The sequence below is a fragment of the Vidua macroura genome, chromosome 5, assembly GCF_024509145.1.
Source record: "Vidua macroura isolate BioBank_ID:100142 chromosome 5, ASM2450914v1, whole genome shotgun sequence".
Lineage (NCBI taxonomy): Eukaryota > Metazoa > Chordata > Aves > Passeriformes > Viduidae > Vidua > Vidua macroura.
Window position 1 is genome coordinate 2,096,242 of NC_071575.1, and position 17,663 is coordinate 2,113,904.

Genomic DNA, 17,663 nt, shown 5'->3' on the forward strand with positions numbered 1-17,663 from the left:
CAAAACTGCATTCCCATCATAAAGCCTAGTTTTCCTCTGGAAGCAGTGCAGGGTGAGGTTGTAGGAGATCCTGTCCAAGTTAAAGAGCCTCTGGAAAGCTCAGGATCAGCCTGTCCTCTCATCCACAGCAGTAATCCCTGCATTTCTGAACAGGCTGCCTAAAACTGTGTGGTGCAAATAAAGCCCCATCTCCTGCCCACCTCCTTGTCCTTCTTTCTGCAAGAGGCAGAGATTATGATGTCAGATTACCCTGGGATAATAGAGAGCCTGTTAGGAAAATGCTCCTAGCAGCAGCTCTGAAACAACTATCTCTGCCTGGCCAAAGCTCAGGTTTGTCTGTATTCAGGACATGCTGCATCTTTTGTTTCTGCTGATCTTGTAGCAGAGGTAATAAGAGCTGAGCTAAAAGTCAGCATCCAGATGTGTCTTAATATTTGTCAGTGGGCTGCAGCTCAGCCAGTTGTGTTGCACTTCATAACTGAAAAATAACTGGCAGCACACTCACACCCCATCCACGAGCTCTTCACGGCAAAAGGAGTTAAACAAACATGACCAGTTTGGGAGCACCTCGATTTTGCCAGTAATATTTGGAAAGGTGAGTCTGTCTCCGCACTTGAAGTGAGGTGTTGGTCAGAAACTGTAAAGATCAAAATGTTTCAGTTCCATGGGTCATTTCTGGAAAAAAATAAATAGACTGTCAAGTTCCACTTTGAATTCATTTCCATACAGAGTTTCAGATGTCATCATGGAGGGATAAGATACAAATAAGCAGTGATTAGGTTATCAGTGAAAGTCTGAGATTCCTCTCCCTGTTTGGAAACCTGCATCATTAATCTTCAATTCTACTCCCACATTGTTTTTTTTCCCAGATGCTATTTGTAAAACATAGTTCAAAAAAATTAAAATGAGACTAAAAAACAGAGTACTTCACAGACTATTACACTGAATGCACAGAATATTCTCAGAATAGTAAACTGTACCCTGGGTGATAAGTGACAATTAGTGGTTTCTAGCAAACATGATTATGAACAAATTGAGGGATTTTTGGCCCAGTTTGGGAATTAGTGTTATTTCTTGGTGGTGAGCAGCATGTTTCTAAAGCTGTACTGACATTTGCTACTGGGAGTAAGAAATAATCCATGAAGTTTCCATCACTTTCAAAAGCAGAAACATCTGTGGGAGACCCAAGAGTCTTCTGGCAGAGTTCAGCTGTGTAAATGCCTGTAGCTCATCAGCTTTGCTCTCATTAAAGATTTGATGTGAACTATTACAAGGAGGGTGATGACGGGACACAAACACCTTCTGACTGCTTTAAAGAAATGCAAACTCCATTACTGTAATAATGATTTTTTTCATATGGAAAGTTATTAAAAGGGACTTTATCACTCCCTTTTCTGATGAAGGGCAAGGAGCTTAATTTGCCTATGCAACAACCTTTTTTTTTTTTTAATCCAAAGGGGGCAGAAGTTGTTCTCATCTTTTATAAATGGGTTAAAGGTATGTTGATAAATAGCATCGTGTGTCCTTCAGTGCTGAATATTGTTATTGTCCCTGCTGTCAACCCACCTTAATTCACCTCATTGAGCTTTCTGTCTCTCTGTTCCTTGCAAGTCAAAACTCTTTGAAGATAGCAATCTACCTGTCCAGTGGTAGCTTGGAATGGACTGAAGAAGATTTTCCTCATAATGCCAAAAAGAAAATGTATAAACGTTGAGAATGTTTGAAGGAATAACCTTAAAATAAAATCAGTGCTTCCTTTTTTCTTTGCTGTTACTTGAAAAACTCAGTGGGTCTTTCTGTCTGAGCTAGACAAAAATACACAGTAGAGACTGCAAATTCAGATACATTTCCATCTGAGCAATCTGAAGGAGTGATGTTTTTCTGCATTACACACAAAAAAGACATCACTCCCAACTTGCTGTGATTGCAGAGAAAAATCAGTAGGTTTTGAAGGGAGTAAATTTTATTGTTGTTGTTGACATTTGAAAATGCCTGGAGAGAGCTGTATGGGCAGCTGGGCACACTGAGCTGTCTAATCTGCTCAAGATTTTACTTTGCAAGGGGAATATTGGCATTATTTGGTTTTTGAATCCAATCTGGCTAACTAGAACAGCTCTGTCCCTCATGCATGGAGAATGATAGCTGCTCCAGAGGGCAGCTCTCACTGCCCACTCAAGGCTTCAGACTTCAAGTCTGAAGAAGCTCTTCTCCTCCTCTGACTGTAAAGGGAGTGAATCTGTGATCCCTTTGCAGGAGGAGCCCAGAGCAGTGCTGGTGGAACCAGGAGTTACAAATGAGAGGGTGATGTTGTGCTAAATTGAATTAGGGCTAAGACAACCACAGAAATGTGGTTACTGTTGTTCAGGTGGCTGAATTTGGCCACCTTCCCTTTATCTCCATTAGAAGGATCTGAAGGAGGCTTAGCAGTGCACACCTTGAGGTTATGGTATCAGAAGAGAAAATAAATAACTACAATGGATCATTGATTCTGACCCATGCCTCGTTCAGGTGCCTCAGGGTGAAGGTTTACATTGCAGTATATTCACTTTATTGTTCCAGGCATTGTTCTAGCATCAGAACCACTTTCCAGATCAGCAAAACTGCTTTACAAGACTGTTTTCTTCTCTCACTTAGGCCTGTTTCATTTAAATTTCTTTTCAATAGAACAGTGGACTAATGAACTAATATTACTTTCCATTAAGATGCTGCATGCAGGATTGCCTGAGCTGAACAGCATCCAGGATCTGAAATATGTGTATGATAACCTCCGTCCTCAGGACTCAGATCTCCAGGCTACAAGCTACTTTACAAGGTAAAACCAGAATATTATCCAGAAACCTTGTCTTCTTCAGGCATGGAGCAATTCTTCTCTTATGTTAAGAAGCTTAATCGGGGGAATTACACAAAAGGATAATTTGTCTTCACATGTTTACTTTTAAAAAGTCATTCCTTATGCATGTTGTAACCAATTTCCTCAAATTTCTGGAAGAAACAGTTGTGCATTTCTGGTACACTTGTAACAAGTCACTCAGTGCCTGGAGATTTCTCAGGCTTTCATGGTGAAACCATCCTGATTTGTATTTAGTATTTTCTCTCTGTTTTTAAATGCAGCAGCTACATGCAAACATATTTAGACTGCTTAAAGAGATTCAACCTGTTAATAGTCTGAGTGTCACTCTTCAATTTCTGCATTTTACTCCTTTTTCTCTTCCTCTTTTGACCTTTTGTGTTGCCTCAGATAATCTGCTTTCCCTCTGCTAGCCATAGTTTCTCCAGCTGCCAAACAGTGCTGGTTCTTGTTTGTAAACAATGAACAGATCAATCGCAGAAAAGCCTTGTGTGTGAATATAGATCTATTTAAAGTTTCACTGGTGTTGGGATAATGAAACCTTTCACCTGTTCATGATAATGGCTGGGGATTCATGAGGAGGAGCTGCAGCTGATGTGCATAAAGTCAGTCTAAGAGCCTCAGCCCTGATCTTTCAGGTCAGGCCTCTGCATCACACATAATTCCAGCTGTTGCTGTAGATGGAGTGAGGGCAGACCTCTGGAACTGGAAACCCACTGCAGTTCTAGGCACAGCATGAGACAAGTTCTCCCTGTCAGAGTCTGCCCTGAGCAGCACCATCATTTCCCAAGGACTGTGAATTCCTGCTCCCTGGGCACCCTCTACACATGGAAAGCAACACAGCCTCCTCTGACCTGATGAAGGTTTTGGGAAATTAAAAGTCTGCTGTTTATATGTCTCCTTTCCATGCACTAGAATCTGCTACAGTCTAAGGAAACCAAGGCAGCGAGTTTGGAGAGGGCTGAGGCAGAGACCTAGAGACTCTAAGGATGACATTTCTTTGGAAAGAAAAAAAAAGAAGAGAAGAACTTGTCAAACAAAACTATTGTTCCATGACTTTATACACAGCATAGCACTGAGTTCCTTTTCCTGTAGCACCTGCTTTTTCCATATGCTTTCACTCCTGCCCCTTAGCAAGACTGTTATATTTTAAAATTTAATTACAGCTTCACATTTACCATCAACTCCTACCTTATCCTTTCCTTTAAAATTTCATATATTCCCAAATTACAGACTTCTATTTCCACTTCAAATAGGAAAGATGCAGTTTCTAATTAAACTGTAGAAGTCTTGATGCTGTCAGCTAGTTCAGGTGGTTGTGTCTGTCTCTCGTGGGCTGGGATATACAAAACAAGCAGGAAAACCAGAGTCTTCAGAGTGAAAATTGCATCAGTGGCATGCAAAGCTCAGAGCTGCTGCCCCTCTGGAGGTGGAAAGGATCAGTTTCCAGCTGGGTCAGTTATGGTTTGGGTTGGCAGCCCTTGGTTAGCTGGAAGAGTAAGGATGAAGATTTGGTTCAGGGCAGGGCTGGATCTCCACACCCTTTCTTCTGAGGGTTAGGGACTTCAGGGTGGGAATTCACCTGCAGTCTTCCTCAGCCAAAGCATGTGGCATAAGGCCATAAGGTGACATAAGAAAAGAACATTTTCAGAAAGGATCAAGTCTGGACCGGACCCATTCTGATAGTGTGAAACTGAGCCTTGGAGCAAAGGCCATTCAATACTAACATTTTAAAACAGAATATGGATTTTGGAAGAGTTGCTGTGCTTTGTGTCCTGGTAGAGGTTTGTGTTAGGCTTAGGAAATCCTGTTCAGCTCCCAGAGACTATAGGTAGGACTCAGAAGCCAGAATATCCTTCTTCCCCTTAGATTTCTTGTTAGGGGTGGTGTTAAGAAAATGAAGGAAATTCCACTCAATTCCTGCACACCAAGAAATTGGCTGTGCTGTGGGCTCTGTTCTTATTTGAAACTGCATTTTCTCCTAAAATGCATTCTGCAAGCTCCAGAGCTGTTGTTCCAATTTCCTTCAAAATGCTGAAGCTTTGTTATTGTCCATCATTGCATCACGTAGAAAAGACAGATATTGCTCGAGTGCATATTTTATTCATTAATATTCCTCGGATATGTTTCTATTATACATGCTCATTTGCAAGAAGGAAATCCCTTTACATTAGTTCATGAATTTCCATGGATCTCATTTCTCTTCCTTTTCTTCTTTATTTCAATTTCTATTCATTTGAACATTATATCTGTATTCAAAAAAATGTATTAACTTTTCAATATGTTTGAACATGGGGATAATATCAGGCCTCATGTCTAGTAGGATTTTAACTTCTGGAAATTGTATCCAGGCATTTTTCAAAATAAAGACTTTGGGATGGCCTGATACCCAAATCCATGCAGAGACTGCCCCTCTGTAAAAACACTTTCCAACCTGGCTTTAGGGATGTAAATATATTGAGATTTTTGTGAGCTTCATGTTACCTACATCATCTTTATTCCTTATCTTTTTCTTATACAAAATATTGATAGGATAAAAAAACCAGTTACATACTTTTCCCGGTCAATCTCTGGCTTATTCCTGTATCTATTTTTCAAACTGCCCTTAGAAAGACAAGGAAATTGGAAGTTCTGATTATTAGCACAACTTCTAGTAGTTCTCAAATCCCTCACAATTTGTAGCTCCTTTTTCTCTATAATTGCTTCCAAAAGCACTTCATTGTTTTTCACAAGCTCTTTTCTAGACAAGGAGAGTTGGAATGTTAACCGTTGCCAACAGAAAGGTGTTTCTTGTTCTAAGTACAAGGTAGTTATTGTAATGTTTCAGATTCAATCCTAAAACGTGTCTACAGAAAATCCCAATCTTCTGCTAGTGGAAACAGCAGAACTGTTCCACTGTTCTCTGTATGTCTGTAGGAATGGGCTGCTTTTAGCAATTTTCTGAGTTTGGTTCAGCAGTAACACTGACACTGGCCCTGGTGTTGTTTAGAAACAAGATGAAATGATGAATGATGTCACAAATGCTCCTGGCAGAGCGATGTTAATTTGTTCTTTGCCGCCACCTCTTTGGCCGGCAGAACAATTGTGTCGGAGTTTGGACTGTAATGCACTGACCCCTTTCAGGCTCCTAAAGCATTCTGTGTTTTACTGAATTCCTTTGGTCTCATTCTTGATTTAAGTCATGTGCAACAGTCTGTGGTGTCATTTGTGCTCCCACGTGGGGTCAGTCCCCTGTTCTGAGCTGATGAGCAGCGGCGTTCAGCCTCGCGGCGCACAGCCCTCTGGAAGGTCACACCCTCACATCGTGGATAAACAATGCACCAATTGAGAGTTAAACAAGAGTTTCTGTGTTTCCTTGTCAGTCCTGTGCACCTACTGCCAAATGAAACATCGTTGTCTCTCCAGCATCTGCCCTGAACTCAGCTTGATCCTTGAAACTCAATTTGATCCTTACCCCTCCCTCCTTTCCTCTTCCCCTGACAGCACAGTTTTATCAGAAACTGGAAACCCATCTTACCTCTGGATATAAATTTCCTCTATGGTTTTCTGCAGATGTCTTCAAATGTCAGCATGGTGTGGCAGGCTGCCTGACATTTTTAATGTGCCTGCACAGGGATATGTATTTAAAATTGGTTTTAAGAGCACCAAGTTAGCCTAATGCAATGAATGGAAGTTGATTTCAATTGATTGCAGTGTGCAATCTAACCCACTCATAGAAACCCATGAATAAGAGATGCAGGGTGGATCTGACAATTACCAGGGGAGCACATTGCATATCTTCAGCAGCCTGATGGAGGGGGATGCTGCTTGGGTCAGCTGCTTTGTTTATTTGTTAATGGACTCATTTTTTAGGTACCTGTCGCTGCCAAGGTCAAGCACATCTACTCCAAACCACAAATGCCAGCAGCTCCCAGCTGGACATTCCACAGCAACTCCTTTCGAAACATGATGCTGATCTCAAACTGATCAGTCAACCCCGTTTCTCAGGTGGCTGAGGGTATTTCAGCAAAAAATTTCCCAAACAGGTGAAAGACAGTGGAAGTTGGGAAAAGGGAACTGAAAGGGAATGGACCAAACTACAACACTAAACTTTATTTCAGTGATGTTCAAGTAGTTTGTAAAGATTGTGGTGTATGTGCCCCAAAGGAGGAGGAGGCAGACTTCCTACTTGAATTTATGTTTTTTGAGGAATTCATATTATAAAAGGTCTGTTGCTGACAGCAGTAATATTCTGGAAAACTCTATTAATATGGGGCCATATAACTTGTTTTAAAATGGAGCTTAGTAAATTCATGGATGGAAATGTGGAATATAAATGAAACACTGTTCATTAACATCTGAGAATCCCATGGAAATAAATTTTGCTCATAATACCCTAAATTATTTTCAGGCCTAGATGAAAATGAGAAGCAGGATATCAGCAAGAAAGATAAAAAATATCCACCAAGGCTAAAATCTTAATAATTAGCCAGTAATAATAGTTGTGGTGTATAAAGGCTGTTGTGTCCTGAAAAATCTAAGCACCAGCCCTCAGAATACCCATAAGCCCCATAAGGAATGTCTGCTTCCTAAAACTAAAGTGGCAAACTACCACTAGTCACTCGTGAAAACATCAGCCAAACTTTTCATCCATCTCCTTTTACACAAGCAGCCAGCCAGTCTGTTCATGTTTTACCCGATACTGTAATTTGACAGCTCTGTAGAAAGAAAGAAGCCAAATCTGAAATTCAAAGTCAATTCAGCAGGTGGAAAGCTGAAAGTCATTACTTTCCAATAATCCCAGATATTTAACTTTCTTTCCTGAGAAGTAGGTCAGACACCAATCTGCATGGTAAACAGTTATTGCCATGTGGAAAATAGCATTTTTCTCCCTGAAAACCGTGTTGGCAATATTTGGATTCACTGCTCATATTACTCTAGTTAATGACAGTTTCCAGTTTTCTTCTGATTAACCTTGGCTTTTAATACCCTTTGTACTCTTCACTTAGTTTGCTATCTCTAGACCATCAGGCACTAATTTTCCATGCAGCCTGGGCTACCACAGCTCTCAAATAAATAAGAAACTATTTGTCATTCTTTGTGAAGGAAGAGCCAGCTTTGGGCACAGGCAAAGGTGGTAATTGCTAGGGGGCAAGAGGAGGATTTTTACAAACAATACCCACGACCTTACTGCTTTCAACTATTGCTAAGCTTAATGTGGCTAGAGAAAAGAAGGTGTAAGAGGATCTGGGAGAGTTCAAGGAGAAACTGTCACCACTGGTCCTCAGGATGAACTTTAAAAAATGCCAGCAGAAAGGGGAATCAGATACCACAGTGTGATAAACTGGGTCACTGAACATATCCAAGCCAAAAATAAACTGCAAAATCTCAAAAAGATAAAGACACATGGGTTTGATGTACCACATTGCTCCATATTTAGTTAGGAAGAGATTTTGGGGAAAAGGGTTTCCTCAAGCCAATTTGCCCTTGAGAGAAAGTGCAGAAGGCCACAAGCAGAGATGTTCCACCTTGCTGGGGAGATGCAGAATAGGCCTTGAATTCTTAATTGATTACATGTAATAAGGTTTGCTTAATGTTTTCTATCCTGGCAAAGAGGACTGCATGCAGTCAAAACAGAGAGGGGGAGAAAACAACTCATACTTCTGTCCTTATTTGATTTTAGATGTAATCATTTCAAATAACTCACAGGAAAAATCTGCAGCGATGACACCACAAGGCTCTGGTTTAGATCTAAAGTATGTGATTAGCAATCTGGGTTTTAAAAGTGTTTTAGAAGCCTAATGGCCCCATGGAAGGAACAGTGGTAGTCTGACATCAGGCAGTTCTGTGTAGTGATGATGTCTGAATTAGCAGTAATTTACAAGCTGAGGCCTGTTTTATGTAAATTAAAATGCAGCGTGTTTAGCTGCAAAGTTATCACTTCTCTCTCTTACACTAATGTGGCAAATTCCCTAACTGCTCTGCCATAATAGGGCCAGTTACAGATTCTATAACCTAATGTCTCAGTGATTTAGGAAGTGTTTAAACTACACATTAAATTAAACACATAGGAGTTAAAAAGGAAGAGTTCACCCTGATGCAGCCGAGTTAATCATCACTGAATTGATTTTGTACTAATATTTTGAAATGAGATTTGTTTTCTTGTTTTACATCAGAGTGTTAATTTGCTTAATTTATTAAATAGTTTGTATCTGTTTCTGAAGAACGTAATTAATAATTAAGATAATTAACCAAATCAATTCTGAGGTACCTTTCCTTGTATTACATTAGGAGGAGCATATACATCTTTCCTCAGTTTACTATGCCTAATTAGTGTATGATAAATTCACACACTATTTTGAATAAAATCTGAATTTGAGGGGGGTGAGCTGGGGAGATGCCTGTAGGTAGAATATTCTTTATTCTTTCTGGTTTGGTTTCATCTGTGAAGCTACAGACTTTAGCCAGAGCATCTGAGATCATGGAAATTAGGCTAATGCAATGAATGGACTTGATTTCAAATGATTGCACTACGCATTCCAACCCACTCACAGAATAAAAATCTAATCTGAAATGACAGGTGAAGCATTTGCTCAGCTTTGAACAAGGCATGATGAAGGTGGTTAAAGGTGTTGTCAGCCCTTGTAACCTAGTTAGATATAATCCAAAACTGGGAGATTAAAATAAAAAAAAAAACAGGAAACACAGCAACACCCTGACAATTTGGTAGAGGTTTGCTGCCATATAATTTGAAATTAATGGATTGTTGTTCTATAACCAGAACAGGTATAGGATACCTTCAGAGAGCTGTAGAAATAAGCAGGGAAACAAAAAAAAAATTACCATGAGAAGTTAATAGGTCTTAAAATTCAATTAGCAATTGAATTCAAGAGAGCAAGTGTTTTCTAAAGAGTACTGCATCTCACTCTTCAAAGACCTGTGATTATCTTGTAGTGTTATTTCTCAAGTCGAGTTCACTCTCACATTTGCAGTACATATCTTCATATTTATCTAGGGTTTTTTTTAATCTATTGTGTCTCTTCTGATGAAAGATCTCAAAACTCTAGGCAATCAAAACAGTGTTCTGGCTCCACTTGCACAGGGAGGAGATGGAGTGAGATACCAGGAGAAAATTTCTCTTTTTTTTTTTTTTAATTCATCTTAAGCAGTTCCACAGGGATCGAGCTTTTAAGAGCTAGGTAGAGGATTTAGCAACACATCATGCTCAGCTAAATCACAAATTGAATCCAAGAGTCTTGCTCAAACACATGTAAGCTCATGTGAGGTTAGCGTAACCAAAAATAAGTATAACCACAACTAGTGCCTCCTCTCCTGCTCAGCAAAATGAACACGTGCTGTTCAACCCTGGGTCTCCTCAGAACACACATGGAAACGTTCTGCTTGTCCCTGATGTCTGAAAGAAGTGTCCAGCTCATGAGGAATAGCTGCTGCAAGCTAAGCCTTGAGGCAGGCTGTGGCAAGAACACCCCTTTAAGCAGTGGAGCTCAGGGGTTGGATGTGCTGCAGTGCAAACAGCAGTGACTGGTGTGTGGTGGGGTATGTGAGGTAGGCTTTAGAAGTCGGGATTTTTTGGACTTGGATCCATTAAAAAGAGGTGTCAAGGAGTGGAAACAAAAAAAAAAAAAAAAAAGCATAAATAGCGCCTCTTGTGTTTGTTCGTTCCTCAGGAAAATAAAGGAAAGTTTGGAGTGCTTTCCTGTTAAACTCAATAACTTGATCCACACGCTTGTGCAGATGTCAGTGGGGAGCTCTGCAAAGCCTCCAGCTCCAGAGACTGTCCCCCAGGAATGGATGGTGCTGGACACAGAGAGGTCAATCGCACGGGCCACCATTCTGGGATTCAGCAGGAAGCCTGACTCCGTATGTATCGTGTGCTTTGCTTGCCCTCATTTCCCTGGATCCTTAATGACACTTTCAAGAAGTCATGCACTCTCCCTCTTCCTTTATAGAAGATGTGCTTGTGCTACATTACAAGTATCATGGGATGAATAGTGGTGCCATAAGCAGCGAGCTACCAGAGAGCAAAAGCACCAGGCAGACGGATATTTGCAGGGAGCCATTAAGGAGAACAGTTCATTCCCTATAGTGAAAAATAAATCAAGAGCTAATTAAAGCATCCAGAAGGAAAGCATGGCACAAAATTAGGAAGCCTAATAGAAATTGGAGGCTGTTATACGATGCTTTAATGGTGCACTATTGGTTTTCACACACTGCAGTGATCTTTCAGTGTTTGAGTTGTATGCTACCCAGGCAAGTTTCTCTTCCCGTGCAGCAAAGACTATGAATTACAAACTGAATTCTCTGGCACTTGGCACTACATTAAAGGAAGGTTTTTCTTTGTTGAAGTCACCCTATATATTTTCTTGTACTTTTTTTTTTTTTTTTAATTTGTCTCTTTGATCATTTCTCTGCTCTGCCTCTCCTTTTCCCCCAACACAGGTATACCTCATCCAGGTGGTGCAAACCTGCAATGTGGTCACCTTCGTGGAAAAGTCATTCCACCAGTTCTCAAAACTTCACAGCCATCTCCAGAAGCAATTCCCATCTCATGCCCTCCCAGAGTAAGGCAGCATAATAGTCAATGTTATTCTGCTGTTAAGTGGTTCTCTCTTCTGGGCTCAGATAAATCTGTGAGAATATTCACAGAAACACAAAGGCAGAGTGACATATTCTATCAAGCCTCCTATTCAGCCCCAGAAGAAACTGAATCACAGACCATTGTGGCGGTCTAAGTTTTCTATTTTATTGTTCCTTTTTTAATGGGAGGAGAAAAGGGGAGCAGCTTGGGCCTGACAAAACTATTCCTGAAAATAAAGGGTAAGTGGTGTTGACTTAATTAAAGGTGCCTTTAATAGTTTTTTTACTTTCTTCATGATGTTTATCAAAACTCATAGCAAGATCCATATGTTAAAGCAATGTAGGAATGTTCACAGTGGATCAGAACAGAAATCTCTGAGTCTAGCACCGTGATGAACACTTTTACAACATGGTGCCCATTCCCCCAGCTGAGAAATACACAATAATCTTACATACTATCCTGCCCCCCAGCCCAATACTTTGTGCCTCACATAATTCAGTTTAACATCCTTTAAAAAATCTGTCATTACTTGCAATAATTCTGAATATTACTTTCTATCCATGTGCATGTCCGTTCCTGCTTTTCATTTTCTGAAGGTTATTTCTTTACAGTTTCCTGGGGTAGTGAGTCCCATGGTTTATTTCTGTCTCATATAAACCAGCTTTGCCTTATGTAATGATTGTCCATGGCTTTAGAAATACAAGTGATTTTTTTCTACATATATCATGTACCTTGTACTGCACTCACCAGTGAGTACAAAGTAGTCCTCTCTTAGACAGGACTGAGTCTTTCTGACTCACCTGGTACAAGCCCTTCTTCGAGCTCAATCTACAAAAAAAAACCATAAAGCTGGCCTAAAATACAAGCAGCTTACTTGAACCAAGCTGAGATTCAAGTGATATGCTTGAAAAAGAGAAAGGTCTTTGAATTTGACATGAAGTAAATAACCACAGACAACATGGTTTGAACTTAAAATCCACAAATTTCAGATCCAAGGGTGATATTCCCCTGAGCTCATGAGAAGCATTCTGAAAAATGGCTTAAGGTTAGTTAATTCTAGAGAATCTGTCTCCTGCCTGAGGGGATTTTATTGACTCCAATTTGATTCATTATGGCTTTCTCACATGAGCTGGTTTGCAGCAGCTGGTGAGAATTGAAATTTCACTAAACAAATACTGAAATTGCTTGAATCATGGTTTTGATTTGGAGATACTTGCAGGCTAACTATTGGGTTGTAAAATAAAATATTTAACAAGTACCTGTTTATGAATTTTTCCTGTGGTGAGCAGAGCCCTTTGAAAAGAAAACACATTTCTCTTTGGAAACACATAAACCTCAGAAACCCTGCAGTGAATTTCAAAAATAGTGCTAGTCATTTTTCAGATAAATCTACCTCTGATAAAATCCTTTGCAACATTTTCACAGCTAAAGAGCACTTCAGAACTCACAGAGGGTTAATCTGCATATACTGAGGCTGTCTTTAGGAGCTCCAGTGCTTCATTGCCATCATTCAGTCCCAGCAGTATCCTGTCACTGCAGGATCTTTCCCTAAGATTGTGTTAAAACAATTCATTTTATGATGTTTCTTGATAGGCACATCTTTTAATGTTAAAATTTTGCATTGTGTTCTAACAGAACTTCATTAATTTGAGGTTTTTCATGTATCCCAGATTTTATGCTAATAATAAAAAACCTAATTATTTCTTTATAGGAAGTTATTACTGAAACTGCCATGCCATATCAGAACATTAGTCTGCCTGTGTGTTACAAAGCTCCAGCTCTGGCTGATGCCAGATGCTTGAAAGGAAGGAAAAAGCCTTGTTCCACAATGTAATCACAAAATCAGTTTAAAAGTGTCTGATTAAAAAATTTAAATGTTTAATATTGCTAGAATAATTGGAACTGCTAACAGAAAGGATTTGGTTCCTGCTTTGTAATGATTCTATGGAATTGTACATATTCATGTCTCATTAGGAGAAAACAGTGAAATATGAGAGTGCTTCATACAAGTGCTAAATACTGAGTGTATTGTAAGAAACATATGGCAAAAGCTCAGAGTTCCCAGAATCTGAAATTTTGCTATTGACATGTGTTCATTCAGCCCATATTTGCAAGTTAGAAACACAGCTGCCCTAAGCAAGCCCTTGCACTCTAGCACCATCCTTCTCTTTTGATTTCTGAGAGGGTATTAATTGTGTTTAATTATTGTTTTATAAAGTGCCAAAAATCTTTTCACCCAACAACACATGTAGGTGACAAGACTTATACACAGAACAACGTTCAGACAAGTAGGAAATGCAATGTTCTGTGCAGGACGTTTGCTCACGGTGCAAGTTTATATTTTTCTGATCCATTTCAAGTAGATGCCAAGTATGAGGATGGCAAGTTCACCTTTTCTAACACAAGGGCACTCACAAGGGCAGGGCCACTTACAGCACAGCCAGGCTCCATCAAAAGCAAGAAGGGCTTTAAAAGAAGGGTGTGGCAAGCACATTTCTCTCTGTGCACCTCAATAAAAAATCCTGAGAGAGAGAGAAATGTGCTTGCCACAGAAGGGCTCAGTGCCACCACAAGGTTCACATTGTCCTTCACTGCAGCAGTCACTGGGGCTGTCAATCTGCAGTTTCTCTGTCCTCTGTTTGGCCCCTGTGCTCTGGATGCATCTTCTGAGGGCCTGCACTTTCCAGCCAGAGCTCTCTCTTTGTGTTACACAGGCTAATTCATTTTAAGCTGCTCCCAAACTGTTCTCCTCTCCCACCCTTTGAAAGAAGCCTCTGTGCTCCAGATGACCTGGGCTCTGCTTTTATCTGTGCTGTTCACATGTGTCATGAAACAGGGTCGTGTCCCGAGCCAGGGTCGTGTCACTTTCCCCTCTTCATCATGTGCCCTGCCACTGTGATTTTGTGAGGCAAGAGTCACCTCTTCCTCTCCATCTGTGCAGCCCCTAACCGAGCCCTGGTCCTGCAGTGCCATGGGCAGGGACCATCAGAAGTTCATCCATACATGCAGCATGCTGATGTCATCCTGCCCCCTCGCTGCTTTAATTCCAGACTAAGTCACGCCAGCTCTGAGTTTTTCCCCACAGGATTTTGCAGCTGCCTTCCTAAAGGCTGGCCAAGAGTATCACAAACTAGACAGATCTTTGCCTGAACCCTTCAGATACCTGTTGAGATCTATTGGATAAAAAAAAGCTCATAGCAGTGATGAGTCAGGTTTTAGCTTTTATATTTTCCACTTTCTGTGCTGCTTTCTGTGCAGTTCTGAGCTTCATACGAGGGGATGGTGAGATCTCTCACAGAGCAGGGAGACAAAACAATTCCTGCTCCAGCTGGGCACCAAGGACAAATGATCCAAAGCTCAGGCCCAGGAGCACAAACAGCGTGGGCTGGAGAGAGAAAAACAAGCAGGATGGGAGTGCCTGGGCTAAAGCTGGAATGGGACAATGAACTGCAAGGTGCAAATGGAGCAGAGCTGATCCCAGTGAGAGCCCCCGGGAGCGCTCGTGCATTTTGGGACCATTTTGGTTCCTCTTGGGTGCAGCCCTGGCTGGGCTCTGGTGCTGCCCAAGGTGGATCCATGGAGAAGATCCTTTAACAAATCCCTGCTTTATTCTTTAGCTCTGTCCAGCCTCTGGTCTAGGTCAGCCTTCACAAGGCATCAGCAGAAAAGCAAGAGGTTTGTAAACAAGACACGCTTGACTGTTTACAGTGGTGGTGGTGGGACATGAAACACAACCAGATGAAAACTTCTGCCTTTCTCTGTCTCATACATTAGAGGACATAAAGCATCATGTTAATTATGAATCCTGCTATTAGCAACCTGTACCACAAAACCCATTATGTGCAATTTAACACAGATAGCTTTTCTGATGCTCCTTCAGCCTGGGAGATAAATACCCTTTGTCAGGGCAAGGTTAATTTAAATTGATTGTGTGTGTTGTTAAAACTCTAGCCTTTTGACTGATCCAATATGCATTGTCTCTAAAATGCTAAGATGATTCAAGTAAAAAAATGGGAGGTTTTGACATTTTCAACCACCAGAGTACTTGAAAATTGACACAAGGCCATTCTATGCATATGTGATTTGTTTACTAACCCAAAATTAAATTCATCTTAATAAAAATTCTGCAAGAACATTACTTTAGCTATTGTTTTTTGTTATTGCTTTTGCTGGGATTGATTTTGTTAGTGTGATGATCATTTGTTTTCATATATTACTTTTATTATGCTAGTACCTGGAATTAGATATGGGATCAGGGGCCTACTCTGAAAACCTTATCTACACTCTAAATAGCTGAGGTAAAAATGCAAGCAATGATATATTCATCAAATGTCACATTGTTGCTGTAAGGCTTTGGTGCTCAATGTTCTGTGGTAAGGATATGTCAACTCTGGGCTGAGATCAGAGATCTGTTGTGCAAAAAAGCAATGTTTTCTTGGGATCATAAAGGGCCAGTTATTTAAATCTATTTAGAGACCATAAAATGCAAAGAAGTGTCTTTTAGGATTTGTTTATTTATTTACTTTTAAATTAATTATTTAGAGAGGAAAAGTGCTTCAGTATGAGACAATTTACCAGCAAATTATTAGAAGAAAGTGAGTGTAATGTGACCTGTAAGCTTACCCTGTAAGCATTCCTTCCCTTACCTGCAAAACCTCTTAGGAAGTCTTGGCTTTCTTCTGTTAAGTGCAGCTGGAAATATTTTCAGTAAATACAATGCAAGACTTCTGCTTATGAATATTCTTCTTTTGCAGGTTTCCCCACCCATGGCATTTACCTTTTACGGATCTTGAACATAAGAGAGTGAAGGACTTGAACCTCTATCTGAAGCAGCTATTAAGTGGCTCCAGGAAACTGGCAAATGTGAGCATTTCCAGTATTTCTTTTATTTGCACATGATTTCTAGTAGCATTTTACCAAAAGATTCAGGAAATTTTCCATTGCCTGTTTTGGAAAAAAAAAAAACCATAAGTGACACATCTAATGATGCATTTTGGGATGGAACCATTGCAGCATTCATCAAAACTTAAGACAAAGACAAGTATGACTGAGAAATAGTTTATTAGACCTGGCAGGGCATTTTTCAGAAAAAAAACTTTTCTTCCTTTGCTGCCATTGAAAAGTAGTGATTCACTGAATTTTTGACAGTAAGGAGTAGGTTCTGAGGAATGTAATGTCTAAAAAAAGAAGTAAGCTTTGAAATATTGAAAAGTCTGATTTTGACAGTTGTTAAATGAAAAGTTCCATTCTTTCAGCCCAGAAATACTCTTTTCAAAATGTATTTAACAGGTTTTGCAAGCATAAGACCTAACCCAGAACATTTCAATAACATCAGAATGATGCACTGTGTCCATTAAAATTGGTGTTTTCTCATTTTTTATTCATTATTGTTTTCTGAGGTTTGAGGCTCTCCTCCTGCTTGAAAATGGAGAGCCAGAATGGTAACAAACATTGACTTTTCATTGTCTGGGCCAGCACAAAGCCTTGTGCACCTCAGGGCCACAGCACAAACTGGGGCTGCTTGGGTTTCATAGTAGGGACAGCTAAAAGAGTGTATGACAGGATGTTTGATCTCCAAAATCTCAAACATCTTGCAGGAGGGGGAAAAAAAGTTTGCTGCCTAACTATATAACTTTCCCAGCTGTGACTTTGAAATGGAGATTAAAGAGGAAATTGTCCATATGCAAAACAAACAGAAGTTTTCTTATTAATATGAATATGGCTTCTGAGCCCTGAGTTGAAATTGAGAAGATTTCCAAAGAGGATAAAAATCTTTTTGTCTCACTGAGTTACACGTAATTTGGTGAGAACAGCTGCCCTGGGTGCTTGGCTCCTTTGACTGACACTGCCAAACAATCTGCTCAAGTTTGGGTAGATTGTTGTGCAAGTAAAACACAAGAAGTTTCACCTCAGCGTGAGGAAGGGCTTCTTTACACTGGGGGTGGCAGAGCCCTGGAACAGCTGCCCACGAGGTCATGGGGTTGGTCTCCCTGGGGACATTCCAAACCCACCTGGAGGTGTTCCTCTGTCACCTGTTCTGGGTGACCCTGCTACAGGGTGGCAGCAGGGTTGGACTGGGTGATCTCCAGAGGTCCCTTCCAGCCCTGAGGGTGCTGTGGTTCCTTTCTGACCCTCACATTGTGGCCGTGGGTTTATTTCACACCAGCGCCCTTCGGTCACAGCTGAGGAAAAGCTGATCTAAGCCCGTGACCTAGAAATGAAGAGCTCAGTGTCTTC

General features: G+C 40.5%; 1 protein-coding gene across 1 annotated transcript in view; it reads left to right on the forward strand.

The window, feature by feature from the left end:
- Positions 1-17,663, forward strand: part of PIK3C2G (phosphatidylinositol-4-phosphate 3-kinase catalytic subunit type 2 gamma) — a 185,437-nt gene that overhangs the window by 130,839 nt on the left and 36,935 nt on the right. The window contains exons 25-29 of the mRNA XM_053977983.1: positions 2,703-2,812; positions 10,516-10,708; positions 11,288-11,409; positions 11,618-11,665; positions 16,181-16,289. Coding sequence (XP_053833958.1) covers positions 2,703-2,812; positions 10,516-10,708; positions 11,288-11,409; positions 11,618-11,665; positions 16,181-16,289 — 582 coding nt within the window. The remainder of the gene's footprint in view (positions 1-2,702; positions 2,813-10,515; positions 10,709-11,287; positions 11,410-11,617; positions 11,666-16,180; positions 16,290-17,663) is intronic.